Genomic DNA, 16,293 nt, shown 5'->3' on the forward strand with positions numbered 1-16,293 from the left:
AGTTAAGCTATAATATGACGACTTGGTATGTAAGCCTGTTTGGGGTGTCCAAATAGGGCACCAGTCGCGGCCCACGGGGCTGGGTCGTGACATAATGATTCCCTAAATCTCGGGTTCAGCAGCTGTGTCATAACTCGCGGAGAGAAATCTGAAACGGGCCGGATTTCTCGGACTCTTATCAACTTGAAGCATAACTCTTCGGATCCTGCTGCGACCGAATGATTGAGTCCAAAACATTTCTATCCGACCAATCGAGCCCATACTGACCAAGTGCTCCTCGTTATTGTTCCGGACCTTAGGCCATCGCGTCGAGACCTTAGACCCCGGTTTTCACCGTATACACCTTGCAAATTATTTAAGTGAATTGAAGCGTTGGAAATGCAAAGCTTTAGTTAATTTATCAGCAAAGAAGAACTTTGGTGCTCTCTATATCCACTATATTTTGACTTAATCAAGTATCCCACTTAGTTATGTGGTCCTTTGCAGAAGGTTAAAAAAAAAAAAAAAAAAAAAAAAGAAGAAGAAGTCTATTGTTGGATACATAAATAATTCACACTTGTCGAGTAAAAAAAACATAGAGGCATCTGTCTATGCCCAGGAAACATCTGCAGTTAGCAGTATAATAATATACAAAGACATTGTAGTCTTTTAAAAATAACGCAGTGATTGTTTTAATTGTGAGGTTCAATTAATAGTTGTTAGGGAGTTTAATAATTGTATAATAACAGTACATAATCTCTTCAATTAATACCCAGTCAAGCGGCTACAAAAATCTCGAAGGGCTAAATGGAGTACATTAGTAATTTACAAGAGCTTACTGAATTGGATTAAAGGTTGTCAACGCGGGGTTGTTACACGTTCTAATGCTATTAAGAAAATTAATTACGGTCGCTTGAACGTGCTTTAAGTGGTTAATAATTTGATTGAGCTATTAAAATAATAGCCTAATGGCTGGTTTAAATGAAACAAAACATTTAGTTGATTCCATCTCAAGGCCAACAAAGGGCATTTTATTTTTAACAGTCCTTAATCTTATAGAGAGAGAGCGTAAAGACAGAATGTTTAGAAACATAGATATGTCATCAGTGAATTTGAAGAGGGCAGTGTGCTTGAGCATTTCAGTAATTGTCAATCTTATCTGCCTTGTGTTAATAATTTGCAGCAGGCGTAATGAGAAGCTAAGCTGGACGAGGGAAGCAGCAACAGCAGCAGAGAATGTTGCCTCTTTTAGTTGCTCAGGCCATGGAAGGGCTTATTTAGATGGCTTAGTCACAGATAATGGTAGACCTATTTGTGAGTGCAATGCATGCTTTACAGGCCCTGATTGTTCTGTCTTTATACCCAATTGCACCGTTGATGCAGACAGTTAGTTCTACAACACTTGAAATTAAGATTACATACATTACTACTGGAGAATTGTGAATTTTCGACCATCTTTTGAGTTGGAAATCCGTTGAAAATTCACTTGTTGCTACCAAATTCGTCGAAAATCTTGATTCCAATGGATCCATTCGTTTGGAAATTCATGTTTTTTCCAATAGTGAATGTACAACGAATCCTAAATTAAACTAATCTAGTGAATGTACAATGAATCATAAATTAAACTAATTGAGTGACACTTTTTTCTTTTTTAATTTGTTGCAGTGGAAACCCAATGTTTTTACAGCCATTCTGGAAGCTAAATGCAGGGAGTAGTGGCATTATGGTGGCTGGGTGGCACAGAATGGGTTATGAATTTGAGGATGGTTCTCTCATCTCTAAGGAATTGGAGAATGTAATCCACAAGTTGCATGACACTGTAGGAAATGCAAACACATCCAACAAGTACATAATATTTGGTGCTGGCTCGACTCAGCTTCTTAATGCGGAAGTATATGCTCTTTCCCACACCATCTATTCATCTTCACCTTCATCACCTACCAAGGTAGTAACTTCTGCTCCTTACTACCCAGTTTACAAAGCACAAACGGAGCTTTTGGATTCGAAGCAATATAAGTTTAGTGGTGATACATCCTGGTGGAAAAACAAAACAAGGAGTAACAACTTCATTGAGTTCGTGACGTGTCCAAACAATCCAGATGGGCACCTAAACAAGGCAGTCCTTCAAGGCAAATTCGCAAGGCATGTTTATGATTTAGCTTACTATTGGCCACATTACACCCCAATTCCAGCCCCTGTGGATGAAGACCTCATGTTATTTACACTTTCTAAGCTCACTGGTCATGCCGGTAGTAGATTTGGGTAAAAACTTTAACTAACACTCGTAATGTTTTCATATGTAGTACGTAATCATGGCCTTAATTTCATTAATTTTCTTTAATATATAGATGGGCCATAGTAGACAAAGCTGTGTATGAAAGAATGGTCGAATACATAAATTTAAACACTAATGGTGTTCCGCGTGAAACTCAGTTGAGAGCTTTAAAGCTCTTAAATGTTGTGCTACAAGGAGATAGAGGAGAAACGTTTCGATTTGCACATACAACGATGAAGTCTCGTTGGGAAAAGCTCACGAATATCTTGTCGACTTCAAAACGCTTTTCAATGGAACAAATCCCCTCGCAACATTGTGCATTTTCAAGACAAGTTAGGGCACCTTCACCAGGTATTAATTTGTCTCCCTCATAGCTACTAGCATTAATTAATTAAGAATCAACAATAAGTAAAATCCAACTATTTACCAATTTTTTTTCATGTTTTTCACAGCTTTTGCGTGGTTAAAATGTGAAGCGGAAGAAGATAAGGATTGCTACAATTTGCTGACGGCAGCATATATCCTTGGTCGAAAAGGCGCTGTATTTGGAGTAGAAAATCGTTACGTTAGGATTAGCGTTGTGAATAGCCAAGATGATTTCAATTTATTGCAACAAAGACTGCAAGATCTAGTGTGTAAAGAACGATCCATCATCGAGGTTGTCACGTACGTCATTATGATCATTTTTGTTTCTTAGGATAGAAACACTTAACACAATTAATTAATTCAACTCTAGCTAGTCATAATAGAGTGCCACAAGAAGTGAGCATTGTATATAAAATCATATTTAAAAGATGTTAAATCATAATATTGAAATAATTTTATTTCGTGTCAATAGCAGTAGAGCTTTCACTCAAGTATACTAGAGTTTCACCAGTATATTCTGGCCAAGCTCAAAAGTTAATCTATGCTTGCATTAAGTTTGATATAGAGGACATGACCCTACAGTACTAAAACAGAAAGCGTTGCGTCATCTTATACTAAAAGTAGGAAGCTCTTATCTTCATAGTTAGATTATCATTTCGGCCCTATAGTAAATTAAAATCTAATGAAATAGTAATATTTTAATTACACAAAACTTGGATTAGAAGGTCAGCAGGCAGCAGGAACATTTTAATGTTTCACATCAATTCACCAAAAACATTTTCTCCATAATTATTCACGATAGTGGATCATTTTAAGAGTTAGTAATCTGAAGAGTTTTAAAAATGAAGAAGAGTCAATTTGAAGAGTTAATAATGTGAAAGGTTTTTTTTTTTTTTTTTTTCTAAATGGATAAAGTCCATTAGGGCTCCCAATCTACTCCACCCCACGCTCAGCCCTCGCTATATAGCATGAATTTCCTCTTATTTTCCTTCCAAGCCCGTCTTTTGTATTTTCTCTTAAATCAACTTATATCCAAGTCATATCTTAGTTGTTCGTTATGTTTTTTTAACCCAATGATTTACTCTAAATTGTTTCTCATATATATATATATATATATATATATATATATATATATATATATATATATATATATTTTGCAGTGTTGTCCAAAGCATAATTCTTTGGAGGAAGTATATTCTGCGATGATAAATTATAAAATCAAGCACCGTATTTGTATCGCACAAGATTTTCTCAGTAATTTCTTTTTCTTTTCACGCAATCCTAAGTGGATAATATTGTGGTTTTCAATACTCTTAAATTTTCTGGCAGTGTAGGCCAACATATAATTCTGTGGAGAAGGTATGGATTTTTCAATGATGTTACATCAACTACTTTCATGTTGTATTTTACATGATCATATGATCATAGGGCTCCTTGATATTATTTTTTCTTTTCACATAATCTATACTATATTAAAAGTATGATGGACCTTAGAAATGTTGATTAAACTTTTTGTCCTTCATTAAAAGAATCTACAATAGACAAAATAGTCATTTACTCTTTTCCACAAATTAATATACATAAATATTAATAATATATATCAATTATTTTTCTAATAAGACTTTAAATTCAATTAGAGTTATGTTTGTTAAATATTTCTTTATTTAAACTATTCTTAATCTATTTTATTCCTTCTAAAGAGTATCTATCTGAATAAGAGTCAATTATATATATATATATATATTGAATAAACAAATATATAGTACGTTAATGCAGCTAACAATTGTACCTTTTCTCGCTTATGTTTAATGACCTTTCCGAAAATTTCTTACCTAATTCATGCAATTAATAATAAAAGAATATCCTTATATGGAGATTTTATGCAACACGTTATTAGTGATGATATTACTTCTTCCATATTTTCTCTTCCTTTTTATTTCAGCTACAATTATTCATCCTCTTGTATTTTCTCTGCCTCTTTTGCACTACTTCTGAATCTATATGATTAGAAATTTCCCCGCAATATGAAGGCACATACACTTCAAGAAATTCTCTTGAGGTAATTCTTGAGATAATTATTTTTCTTAATCACATAAATTCTCTCTTAAAATTAAAATTAATTCCATGTATGCATCTCAATTCTCAATATCTACCGCTTCACGAAGGCCTTAGTAAAATATCGTTTGCCTTTTTAACGCTTTAAAAATATAATCACACTAGATAAAATAGTAATTTAACTATTTTCCTAATATTTAGAATTTTGAAATCAACTAAAAGTTTAATTATTAAATCTTTCCTTATTTAAATTATGTCGAAAGTCCTAATAATTTAATTTCAAAATCCATTAAGAGTTACCTTAGTCTTCTGGATTGGGGAATAACTATAGATACAAGACTTTATTCTAACTGTGGGTTGGAAAGGAGTATATGCCTCCTTAAAAGTATTTTATAATTTTACAAAAGGAGTCTAAAATATTTCTAAAATAATTTCTTTTTTGAGAAAGTAAAATGAAAACTAACACTAAATTAAATTACTAGAAAGGAAAAACAAAGGAAAAAAATAGTTTTGCATCTAGGCATTTTGAAATATTGGGAATAACTTTTTCCCATTCTGAAGCTGCCGAAAGGATTGTGTAGTGAGACACATTCAATGACTTCAAACATTTATTATCAATGTTTTCGTTATATGTTAAAGAATTTAAATTTTAGTGAAATGACCTTATGCATGTATTCCTAATGATCAATGATATTGATTGAATTATTTGTCTTTCATTAGAAGACTCTATGATAGACAAAATTGGTATTTACTATTTTCCTCAAATTATTATCTAATTATTTTTATAATATTTTACCTATTTTCGAGTCTTTTTTGGTTTTGGAAACCCGCCGTTATTTTTGGAATCCTCTTTTCTTTGGTAATTTTTTTTTATCATTATTTTTGGCAAACTAATAACTACCAGGAGTCTCTTTTCCCTAATATTTAGTGATACATTTAATTTTATCCCTAAATTTCGGTTTTCTTCCCATACCTTTTAACTTTAGGAGTCCTTTTTTTTTCCCCCTTATTGTCGTGACTTTTTTTCAGCAAGGAGATAAATGTTTGGTTCTTTCTTTAAGTAAATAAAATAATTTCATATTGAATAAAAATTGCAATATCAAAGAGTTTACTTATAGTTATAATAGGGGACTCAAAATTAATCAAGAATTTGTCCACTAGGATTTTGTAAATCACCAGCACTAAATACGACAACTATACCTATTCGGTAATGGATCCCTAATTAAGTAATGAATCTATATTCTGTATAAATAAAAAGATTTTGCTTATTATGGTTTTTACATAGAATTTGCATCAATTGTTGTTTGATACCATGATTTTTTCCTGCCTCTCTGTCTTTTTTTCTCATGTGTAGTAGACTTTTTATGCCTTTGATAAAAAACAACTTACAAGGAAGAGAAATATAAAAGAACGGAAAAGTAAGGACAATGAGACATGAGGAGATTTCTTCAATTACAGATATTTAACTTAAATTGCAATGAAAATTTTACCTTATTAATATATTACCTTATATGTAATGTAATGAATCATAAGAAATGGATATATTACCTTATATGTAATGTAATGAATCATAAGAAATGGAATCCTTTGAATTTTTTTTTATAGCAATATATTACTTCAGTCTGTTCCTGATTATTATAAGTGAATATTTTCAACAAAGCTTCTCATTTAGTAAAAGAAATCAATTGATATGAGAATTTTCAAGTGAAAAGGAACACAATTATCAACAAGAATTATCGGATGAGCAAACTAATCGACTTACCAACAGTAAATAAAAGAATTTGGCTATGAGCAATTTAATAGCTGATTAATGACGAAGCTGGTAGCTAAATCCAATTTTTTCTGAAACATTTGTTGTCAAATGAGGTGCGCGTACACTAAACTAGTCTTTTCAAAAAGAGTAAAACTTAGCAAAACGTATGGATTGCTTCTTTCTTATTATGGTTTTTAAATAGTCTTGGTTATTAAATTCTAGTATTTTTTATTCTCTCGTGAACGTTCTTGTAATTGGGTCGATTGCGTTTTGTTCCTCCATATATGAGCTTGCATCATATGATCTTACATCTTATATATACTTATTTTTTTGTAATCGCACTAAGTTAAAATAGGTAGAAATAAGATATAGTTTTGCCCTTCGTTTTTAACTTAATGAAGAGGATATCAATTTTGTAGTATGACTTTTTTTAATAAGAGTTTTGAAGTATGAAATTGTGAATTACAAAATCAGTTATATATACTTGGAATGATATTATTATTCGCTAAGTACATGGGCATGGATCTACATATTTTTATTATTCGCTAATTACATGGGCATGGATCTATAGATATATATATATATGTATTGTGTGTGTAAGAAATTTTATTATACTATTATTAAAGGATATGCAGAATTATTTTCCCCATATTATGCTAGCTATCATGAGTGGCGGATGGATTACATTATGAGGCTTCATTTAATTTTTACTGACTCTCATAAATTTATTGAGAAGACATGTCAAAGTTAAAATCTTACTTGGATTCTCAAGTAGCAACAACAGTTATAATTAATTTTCAACCCAAAAAGGAATAAAAGGAATAATGAAATTAACTATACTTTGGGTAGAGGATGAGACAATATGTAAACGACCCACTCGGTCGTTATGCGTGTTTTGACCATTCTATCCTTGTTAGTACTTTTTCGAGGTTAGAAATGAGCGGACCTAAATAATTTGGTCGGGTTGTATGTTGTGATTTATGACTTATAAGTGATTTTGTGATGTGTTTTAACTTGGTTTGTTGTTGGCTTGTGTTCATAGGGCCTTAGAATGATTTTGAGAGACTAAGTATAAAAAGTTGTGAAATTTTGAGAGGCTTGTGTTCATAGGGCCTTACTCAAAGTTGATATTTGGGTAAACGAACCTTTTTCGAAAATCCGTCAATTTCAAGAGGTTCGGATCGTCGTTTAGAACTTGTGTGTGTATCTAGTTCGGTTCCCAATGCACTTGGATGCATTTTGGGACTTAGGTTGGGAAATTGGAATTAAGGTATCGGAAGTTGACTCGATCAACAAGACCTCCGTTGGGAATTTCGAGCCTACGAGACGCGTTTGTAGCGTGTTTTTATGTGTGTATATGTATGTGGTACGTAAGCAGATGGCCTCGAGAATTAGTCAAAAAATCGTATTGAAGTGTGAAACTTGGTGTAGTTTCTGGTGTCTGGTGCCACCAAACACCGCGGCAGCAGTACCGCTGGAGCGGTCACCCTGCCGCTGGAGTGGTCTTGGCTATTTGGGCTTGACCGAGGTAGCGGTCAAGGCACCGCTAGGGTGGCGCAGCTGAAGCGGTCTGAGTGACCGCGGAAGCGGTGATCGGACAGTGACTGGGGTATTTAAATGATATGACACCCCAAGTCATTTCATTCATTGTTATTCCGAAAGTGGTTCATATTGGGAGCATTTCTAGAGGATTCTTAGAGGAGATTCTTGGTGGTAAGCTCTCCTAACCTTCTTACTATTTCATTGTTCCTAATCATCATAGATTCCTCTTTTATTGTTATCCCTTAGTAATGGAAGATTAAAAGTGGGTTTTGGTCGTTTTGTTATCTAGGCTTATTAATGACGAAATTGATGGAGTTTATGCTAGATTTTGATGAAACTAAGGTTGTTAATCATTTATCTTCCATTTTTAGTGTTGAATTCTTAAATCAAAGAGTTAGGGTTTATACCCAAAATTGGGGGTTTTACTTAAATTTTGAAATTAGGGGAATCCATGAGTTAAATTCTTCATGATTTCTAATCTAGATTTCAAATATGCTTAGACTTTATTGATCCCGAGGCTCAGCAGAAGGGGCAAGCGAAAGAGTGATTGTCGGTGTTTGTTGTTCGGCCATCCAGGTAGGTTATGGTTATCCTTGGTCATACTTCATATAGCGAAGCATATATTTAGATTATATTGTCGGAGAAAGCATGTAAACCTTCAGGTATGACGTTGGGTTGAATATTATCTTAGGTTGGGCCCTGTTGCGTGACTGGGGCTAGCCACCCCGTTGTGTTGTGATTTGATTGTTCTATTGTGTTGGCTTAATGCCACGTGCTGTTAGTAGATATTGGAATCTGCTATTCCATCTTGATTGTGATATTGTGGTATCTTACTGGTTGATGAGGATACGAGGATAGCGTTCTATATGACTTGTGTAGTCTTTCATGCTTTTGTCGGCGTACCTACTCTTGGTACTTGTGACACTAATATATTGTTGGTGTGCCCATTGTTGGTACTTGTGATATCGAGCATGATTATTGATGTTGATACATGCATTGCACGCACTCTCATTCTTCATGATATACTGTTGAGACACTGTTAGTACTTGATGAAACACTGTGATGAGCTGGGCTCGATTTTTAAATGAGAGTGACTTGAGAGTCCGATATTCGATGTTAGTTCTGGAATCGTGGATTGAGTGAGTGCATGGACTCTGCGGGTCCCCCAGGATGGTGCCCATGAGAAACCCCCGTGGGTAAAGATCTGGGGTCTCGTATGTCTGTTGGGCAAAGATCGGAGACTAGTGGTACTTAGACTTCGCGAGTCACCTTGGGTTGTGTTACCAAAATGTCGATATTTTCGTCCGGAGTATATATGTACATAGAATTTGTATGGCATTGCATTGCATCCATGCATTAGTGCATTACATTGCATCACGACTTATATTGAGATGATTTGGTGTTGTACTTGTGATGTTGGATTCGAATTTGATATATTGAGGGTTGGCACATTTGGGATTAAATGCTCTACTATGCGATGACGTGTACTTGGCTTCGATTATGTTTGACTTATACTTGTTGGTTTATCTGCCTATCTTGCATTATTGCTTGAATTATGTTAGTTATGCTTATTCGACCGATGATACCTACGAGTACCGTTGTTTTGTACTGACCTGCACTTGTTGCATTCCTTTATGAATGCAGAGTATCAGGTTGGGTCTGCTTCCATCTCGCGTGGTTGATCGTCGTCATCAGCATTATTGTGAGTTTCCAGGGTGAGCACGAGACGTTCGCTGCCTTGAAGACTCTTCTTATTTTATGTCTTACTATATCTATTCTGAGGCATAGACATATTCATGTAATAATATTCCAGACTTGTATATTTTTCATTAGATGCTCTTGTATGGCTTACACCTGACCGTGGGGGTATTTGTACCTTATTCCGCACTATTCTATTAAATATCATTGTGAGACTTACGTAAATATCCTTTTCTGCTTGATTGATTTAATTATTTATTACTTACTTATAGTTGAGTTGAGGGTTCGCTTACCGAGGAAGGAAAGGTAAGTGTCTACACGGCTTAGTCGAAATGGGTCATGACAAGTTGGTATCAAAGCCCTAGGTTACCCGGTCTATAATACAAAAGTGTGTCTAGTAGAGTCTCGTGGATCGGTACGATGAGCTCCGTACTTATCTGCGAGAGGCTTTAAGACATTTAGGAAACTTCGAATTCTTTCATTCTCTCGTTCGACTTTATCCAAATTGGAATCTAGTCAATTCCAATTAGTATCTGAATTTTTTTATCTTAATCACCCGTGGAGGGTGGACACTCGTCCTTAAATTATTATGCGAATTGTTGATTTATGACGTGTGGTGGTTTGGGACGAGATTTATTATTCTGATTCGGGAATGTAATCAAGTTCAATCTCTAGTTATGGCCTGAGGTTTCGATTGTGTAAAGTCACGATTAGACTCGATTGTTGTGTGGAGTCGCGATTAGGCTCGTTTATTGTGAGAGTTCGTGAGAAATGGGAAGATAGTTCAGAGGGTTACAGGGTCTCCATGTTTCAGCGTTGGGTTACTCGGAAGTGACAAAGTGCAATTATGGCTTAACAATAGTGGGTTTCTTGATGATATGATCGGTTTAACTTCAGCTTCGTCAGGGCTTTATGATGGTGTACGTGACGCTGGTGAACTAATGGCGGTCGACGATTCTGCAATGGTAGAGTATTAGACTTTGGTATGTGAGAACAAGTGTAAGTTCAGTGATAATCAACGAATGTGGGCAAACATAGTGATCGCGGATAATAAAGAAAAGAGGTTGACAATAAGGACATAAAGGAAGCTTTTGTGCAAGTGTAACGACTTGTCCGGTCGTTATTTAATACTCCACGAATCCATGCCCAATCTAGGTCTATGATCGTAAATAATAATCCCTATGGGGTGTTTTAAGGATTAATAGTGGGAAAAATCAATTTTGGATAGAGTTAGAAGTCGTGGGCCCAAGGCAAGAAACGGACCGCCACAACGGTGCCGCTATAGTGGAACCCCGACCGCCGCAGCAGGCGAGGCAGGGCAGCAGGCTCGGTTTTGGTCACTTAATTTATATTTCAACCTCCCATTTAAACAAAAGACCTCCCAAGGTTGCTATTAGGTTTTCACAACAAGAAAAACCCTTGACACCAAGAGAAGAGGCTTTTCCCTACCTTCTCCACATCTTTCCCTGCGACTATCATCTCTCAGGGATTCGGATGAAGGATAGGAAGGCGAGCAGTTCATGGAATTTCAAATAGTTGTTCGTCATCGAGGTAGGTTATGGTTTACTTGAGTTATACTTTGATTAGCGAATCGTAAATACACTTAGAGTTGATGGGAGATTGCATGATTAGGTCTTCGGACACAGAGTTTGGATGGATATATTCTAAAAACCCAACGGAAATTGTGTGTAAATACTAACTAGGGTATAATGAGTATTTATTTGAGTGCTACCATTGTTAAGGTTTATGTGGATGGGATGGGAATTGATTATTCATCATGGCTAGAAATAGGGGTATTGTGTTGATTAGAATATGTATTCCTAGGGGTATTCGATTTCCGTCCTTATTTCCTAATATACTGAAATATTCATATGATTGTCATACTTGCTAACAAGAGGTTTGTATTGGAGGACGGAAGGAAATCGTGATAGTGCTACGCCTATCAATGGTATGATTCATGACTTGTTTTATTCACTTGCGTCATTGCATGCATTACATGTGGTTATGAGGCAATACATGGGGCAAGAAGTCTGAGTATGTGTCAGTTGTGCTATCTGGTCGTATGGCCGAGTTGGATGGAATATGAGGTATTATCTGTCAGCCAATCATTGGCAGTAATGTAACAGTGAGTAATCTATATGATGTGGATCCGAGTCCGAAGTTCTTTCCGAAGCGGAGGATTTATGGCTCGGGTCCGATAAGTATCCAGAACAAGTGGTACATGGACACCATGGGTCCCCTGCAGGTCATGGCTACTAAGCAATGACATTAGTTAGCATGTATGTACAGCCTGGGTTGGGTCATGATAGCAAGTGTGTAGCGAAGTAAGACTTCTTAGAATATCTTGGATATGAGTACTTTTCGTGATATTGGGAAACAAAAAATTGCTATCTGACACGGTTGTCAGAATAGGGTTGCGACGGGTGCTAAGGATCATTCTTGATATAAGCTCGTTAATGTTAAAAGAACTACTCTGTTAGTAGGTGAATGCTATGGTCTCATCGTTGGTCGGTAAATTTGACTGGGTTGTAGGCTTCTGAGAAGCTAGTGATCGACTGATAGAAATGACTTCAATTTTGGGCGAATGCGATGAGTTAATGACTTGAGGAGTTTCTAGTTATCTCACTTAGACTTGAGGAAATTGGATATTGCTTTGGTGGTTCGTTTGGCTTAGATGGATGATTAGTTTAGAGGATCTAGTGGAATTGAGCATTTGTTGGTTGATAGTGATAAAAGGTTTTTGACAATGAAATAATGGAACAGAAGGATTACTATGAGGCATCTTGCTACTGGGTTCAGGAGATTAAGGTTTGTGAGAGCTTGGTTGCAATTGTACAGTGTAGAGTGGGCTTGAGAGTTTATGGATGAGTTGGTATGTTCGGTTATGTCATAGCTAATAGAGGTCAGTGGTGGACTAAGGTTGTGGACCTTTTTTTCATTGTGTAAAAATTGGCTAGATTCCTTTACTAGTGGTGTTATTACTCGGCTTATGTGATTGGATAAAAAGGGATAATCGTGCAAGTGGTTAGAGGTATCCAGATTCGATAGTTAAGGTGATTCTTCGAGGACTAGTAACGTTAAGGATTTGAGTAAGGGATTAGTAATCGTGGATACTTGAAATGGTAGATCGATGATGGGTTAACTGAGTTGAGTTCGGGATAAAATTTTGGTAATTGAGTAAGGCAATTTTGGCAATGACGATTCAGTAGGATACATGGGGATATTAGTAATACTGTTTGTGTGGTACACTGGGTTTAGAGAGTGTTCAAGTTCGAGTTATAATCGCTAAGGAAACTTTAATGTGCTAAGTGTGTGGTATGATCCTATTTTCCGGATTGATTCAGCTAGCTTGCAGAACTTATGATTATGCCGTATTCGACTGAGTGGATTCAAGGATTGACTACGATGTTGATCGTGAATTAATTAGGAATTAGGGAATTGACTAGTTAAAAAAAGGGTATAGTTGATTGTGAATCAATAATAAAAAGGTACATCTTGGAGATTTTTTGGGTTAGTATAGATTGTGGTGTCGTTTCTTGCATATTCCAGTTGAGATGTGATTGTTATGTGAGCTTAAGAAGGAAATCTACAAGAATGGACTATGTGATATGACACAGTTCCGTGAGGTTCGTGATCAGCGACTAGTGAGAAGATAACTGCAGTGAACCGACATGTTGAGGTTTATAAGAAGTGGCTTGGTGGTACACCATCAGATAAGTTTCATAACATTCTACAGTGGATGAGTTAGCATGCTTTAAGAGAGAAGATTATGGAATCCCTATCATGTTAGGACTAGAGTTATATTTTCGAGGTTTGACCCTACACGTGGTGATATTTTATGTCGCAAGTAGTATTGACTGGATAGTTTGGGTAAGTACTTTTGGTTATTAGACTTGGGGGTAATTGCGTGAGATTTCGAGCGGCAGTGTAAAATTGGATTCTTTCAGAGAATTTACGGGCATATCGAGGTGGTACTATGAGAGGTTTGATGGTTATATAATTACTATATGAGACTTCAGGTTTGGCATTAAAAGGTTCCGGGTTATATTGGAATTGTGTATCGGTAAAGGGTGGAGAAACATAAAGTTTGACATTGTAAAGTATAGCTCTTCGGTACTAAGTTGATAGCTTGGATAGGACTCAACTTGTGGAGTCGAAAATGATAGACAAGATTTGTTATGCGTGGTATGATTATGATTGGTTTCGAAATTCGGATTCAGTTCAACGACTAATTGGTGATATTCGAGAATTGTGCATTCATTCAGGGTCATCATGGTTCTAGTTAAGCTTAATGGTATATGGTTATATTTCCAAGAAGATATTTAAAGATTCAATGTGTTTCGACTCAAATTTGAGGTATGACAGATTTACCGAGCTTTGTCAGGTTTCCTAGTGGATTTGATGATATTTTCTGAGAACAATTACTTGGATTGAATAATGGATTGCAATGAGCTTAGTACAGATTGGAGGAGGAACTGTTGTTCGAGAGGTCTTTATAGTGACCAGTTGAATTCCGACTGTCACGACCCAGCCCCGTGGGCCGCGACTGGTGCCCTACTTGGGCACCCAAACGGACATACAAACTAAATCATCATTTTTAAACAGAGTTGAGAACGAATATTATCTTGCGCGATTGCGCGTACAAAACATTATATCAGAATCAGAAGAGGCAGTGGAATATACATCGCCGAACATATGCACATCTATCAAAATGCCGGCAAGGCTATCAAATATGTCAAAAGCCGACAAGGCTATCAAATGGCACAACGGCCCAAAACGCATATACAAATACACGCCGACAAGGCTGCCACAAACATATATAAATGCACGCCGACGAGGCTGCCATAACGAATAGAGTTATGCAAACACATCCGTACAGAAGTAGGCACACACACCCACAAATTCGTCTACAGACCTCTAAACAGACAAACCGAATCATATGGCGGGACAGGGCCCCGCCGTGCCCCTGAAAAAATACATATATACATAGCGAACGAATATATACCAAAATGTGTGCTCTGAAATGAGAAGAGCACTCCAAACAGCAGAAGAGGGTGTCCTAAATGGGTAGATCACCAAACTGTGCGTCTGTACCTGCGGGCATGAAACGCAGCCCCCGAAGAAAGGGGGTCAGTACGAAATATGTACTGAGTATGCAAAGCAGAATATACAAAAAGCAAATCTGAGACATAAACGAAATGGAAGTACCAAACATAAGTGCAAATCCAACATATCAAAATTTGCTTACTTTAAAAAATATGTAAGTAATGCATAGGGTACAGAAGAATATGGTCGCCCACCCGTCGATGGCGCCATAACACAGCATAACACCAGAAAGTTTCAAATCTCCGTATCCCCGTCACATATCACATCACAACATAACACCATACACAGCATAACACCAAATATAGGTGGAACCCGACCCTCTTTTGCGAGTAGCTCGGTGAACCATAAACACAGCATAACTCCGGAGTATATCAAAATGCGCACGACAACAGAACCGGCCCGGGACTCGGCGAAAGGAATAACAGAATGCACGAGTAGAGTCGTGAGTAGTCATATGCATAAAATCATTATCATAAATTCAAACATAAGTAAAATGATCATATTTGAAATCGGAATAATAATCATACCAAATTCTTTCAAAGATTCTCTGAATTACATAAAGGAAAGTTGCGGGACCCACGAACGGGTATTTACCCAAGTCGGGCCCGCCTATGGAAAACATACGTATCATACATAATGCAAACTTTTATAAAAATATTGGAGCAATCCGAGCATTTATGTGAAATGTATGGCATTCAGAAATTTCGAAGTTCTTTAAAGTGAAACCTTTTTGCGCAAAGTTCGGAAAGCGATTATTTCAAATACATAAAGGTTCATATTTCATCAAATCATACATAAGAGTGCCAAGGAACATATATAGATCATATCATGCTCGGATTTCGGATTTGGAATTTCCTTAAGGCTCTAATCTAGCCTATGTAAAACTAAGACATGCCAAAAAGAAGAGAGGTTGCTTTACATACCTCGTACGCACTCCAAGATGGCCAATCTAAAGTAAATTCCAATCTACGCCTCGGGCTCCCCAAGGTCTACAAATATGCCAACGAATATCCAATATTAAACATAGGCACTTAAGCCATTTATTCCAAGTAACATTAAATTCTACAGAAAATTCGGCAGCATTTCCCCTGTAAATAGGCCATCCCGAGAATTTAACTCGCTCAAAATCAACAACAACAACCACAATAACCAACCTAGCAACATCGATAATCAATTCGAAAGGCAAAATAATAATAGTAGCTCTCTTTTACACCATTCGACAACTTTCCAATTATTCAATTCAATGGCTTACTTTCAAGCCACAATATCGTTCGTACATTCGATTATTAACCCAAACTCATACTAACAACATTCGAGAACATTCTAAACAATTCACATAATTTTTCCAACAATCCACAATTTCTCCAAATTTTTGGCCGAAAACAGCCCCTACCCGTGAGCAGCCCACTGGGCACACTTCCGACTTTCAATTCATGTTTTGTATCACAATTCACAATATAACGATACCATTTTCATAAAATATACAAATTACATCAACGCACAATAACCCTCAAATCAG

At 36.3% G+C, this 16,293-nt stretch overlaps 1 protein-coding gene across 1 annotated transcript; it reads left to right on the forward strand.

Annotated features, from left to right (window-relative positions):
- Window positions 1-1,076: 1,076 nt before the first annotated feature.
- LOC132624150 (tryptophan aminotransferase-related protein 4-like) lies at window positions 1,077-2,951 on the forward strand. Its single transcript, XM_060338973.1, has 4 exons — window positions 1,077-1,369; window positions 1,645-2,241; window positions 2,328-2,605; window positions 2,707-2,951. The coding sequence occupies exons 1-4, from the start codon at window positions 1,077-1,079 to the stop codon at window positions 2,949-2,951; spliced, it is 1,413 nt and encodes a 470-aa protein (XP_060194956.1).
- Window positions 2,952-16,293: the final 13,342 nt, after the last annotated feature.

The sequence above is a fragment of the Lycium barbarum genome, chromosome 12 (genome assembly GCF_019175385.1).
Source record: "Lycium barbarum isolate Lr01 chromosome 12, ASM1917538v2, whole genome shotgun sequence".
Lineage (NCBI taxonomy): Eukaryota > Viridiplantae > Streptophyta > Magnoliopsida > Solanales > Solanaceae > Lycium > Lycium barbarum.

Coding starts and splice junctions, on each gene's coding strand:
- LOC132624150 (XM_060338973.1), top strand. CDS start 1,077: ATGTCATCAGTGAATTTGAAGAGGGCAGTGTGCTTGAGCATTTCAGTA. Junction 1,370..1,644: donor ACCGTTGATGCAGACAGTTA/GTTCTACAACAC, acceptor AATTTGTTGCAG/TGGAAACCCAATGTTTTTAC. Junction 2,606..2,706: donor AGTTAGGGCACCTTCACCAG/GTATTAATTTGT, acceptor TGTTTTTCACAG/CTTTTGCGTGGTTAAAATGT.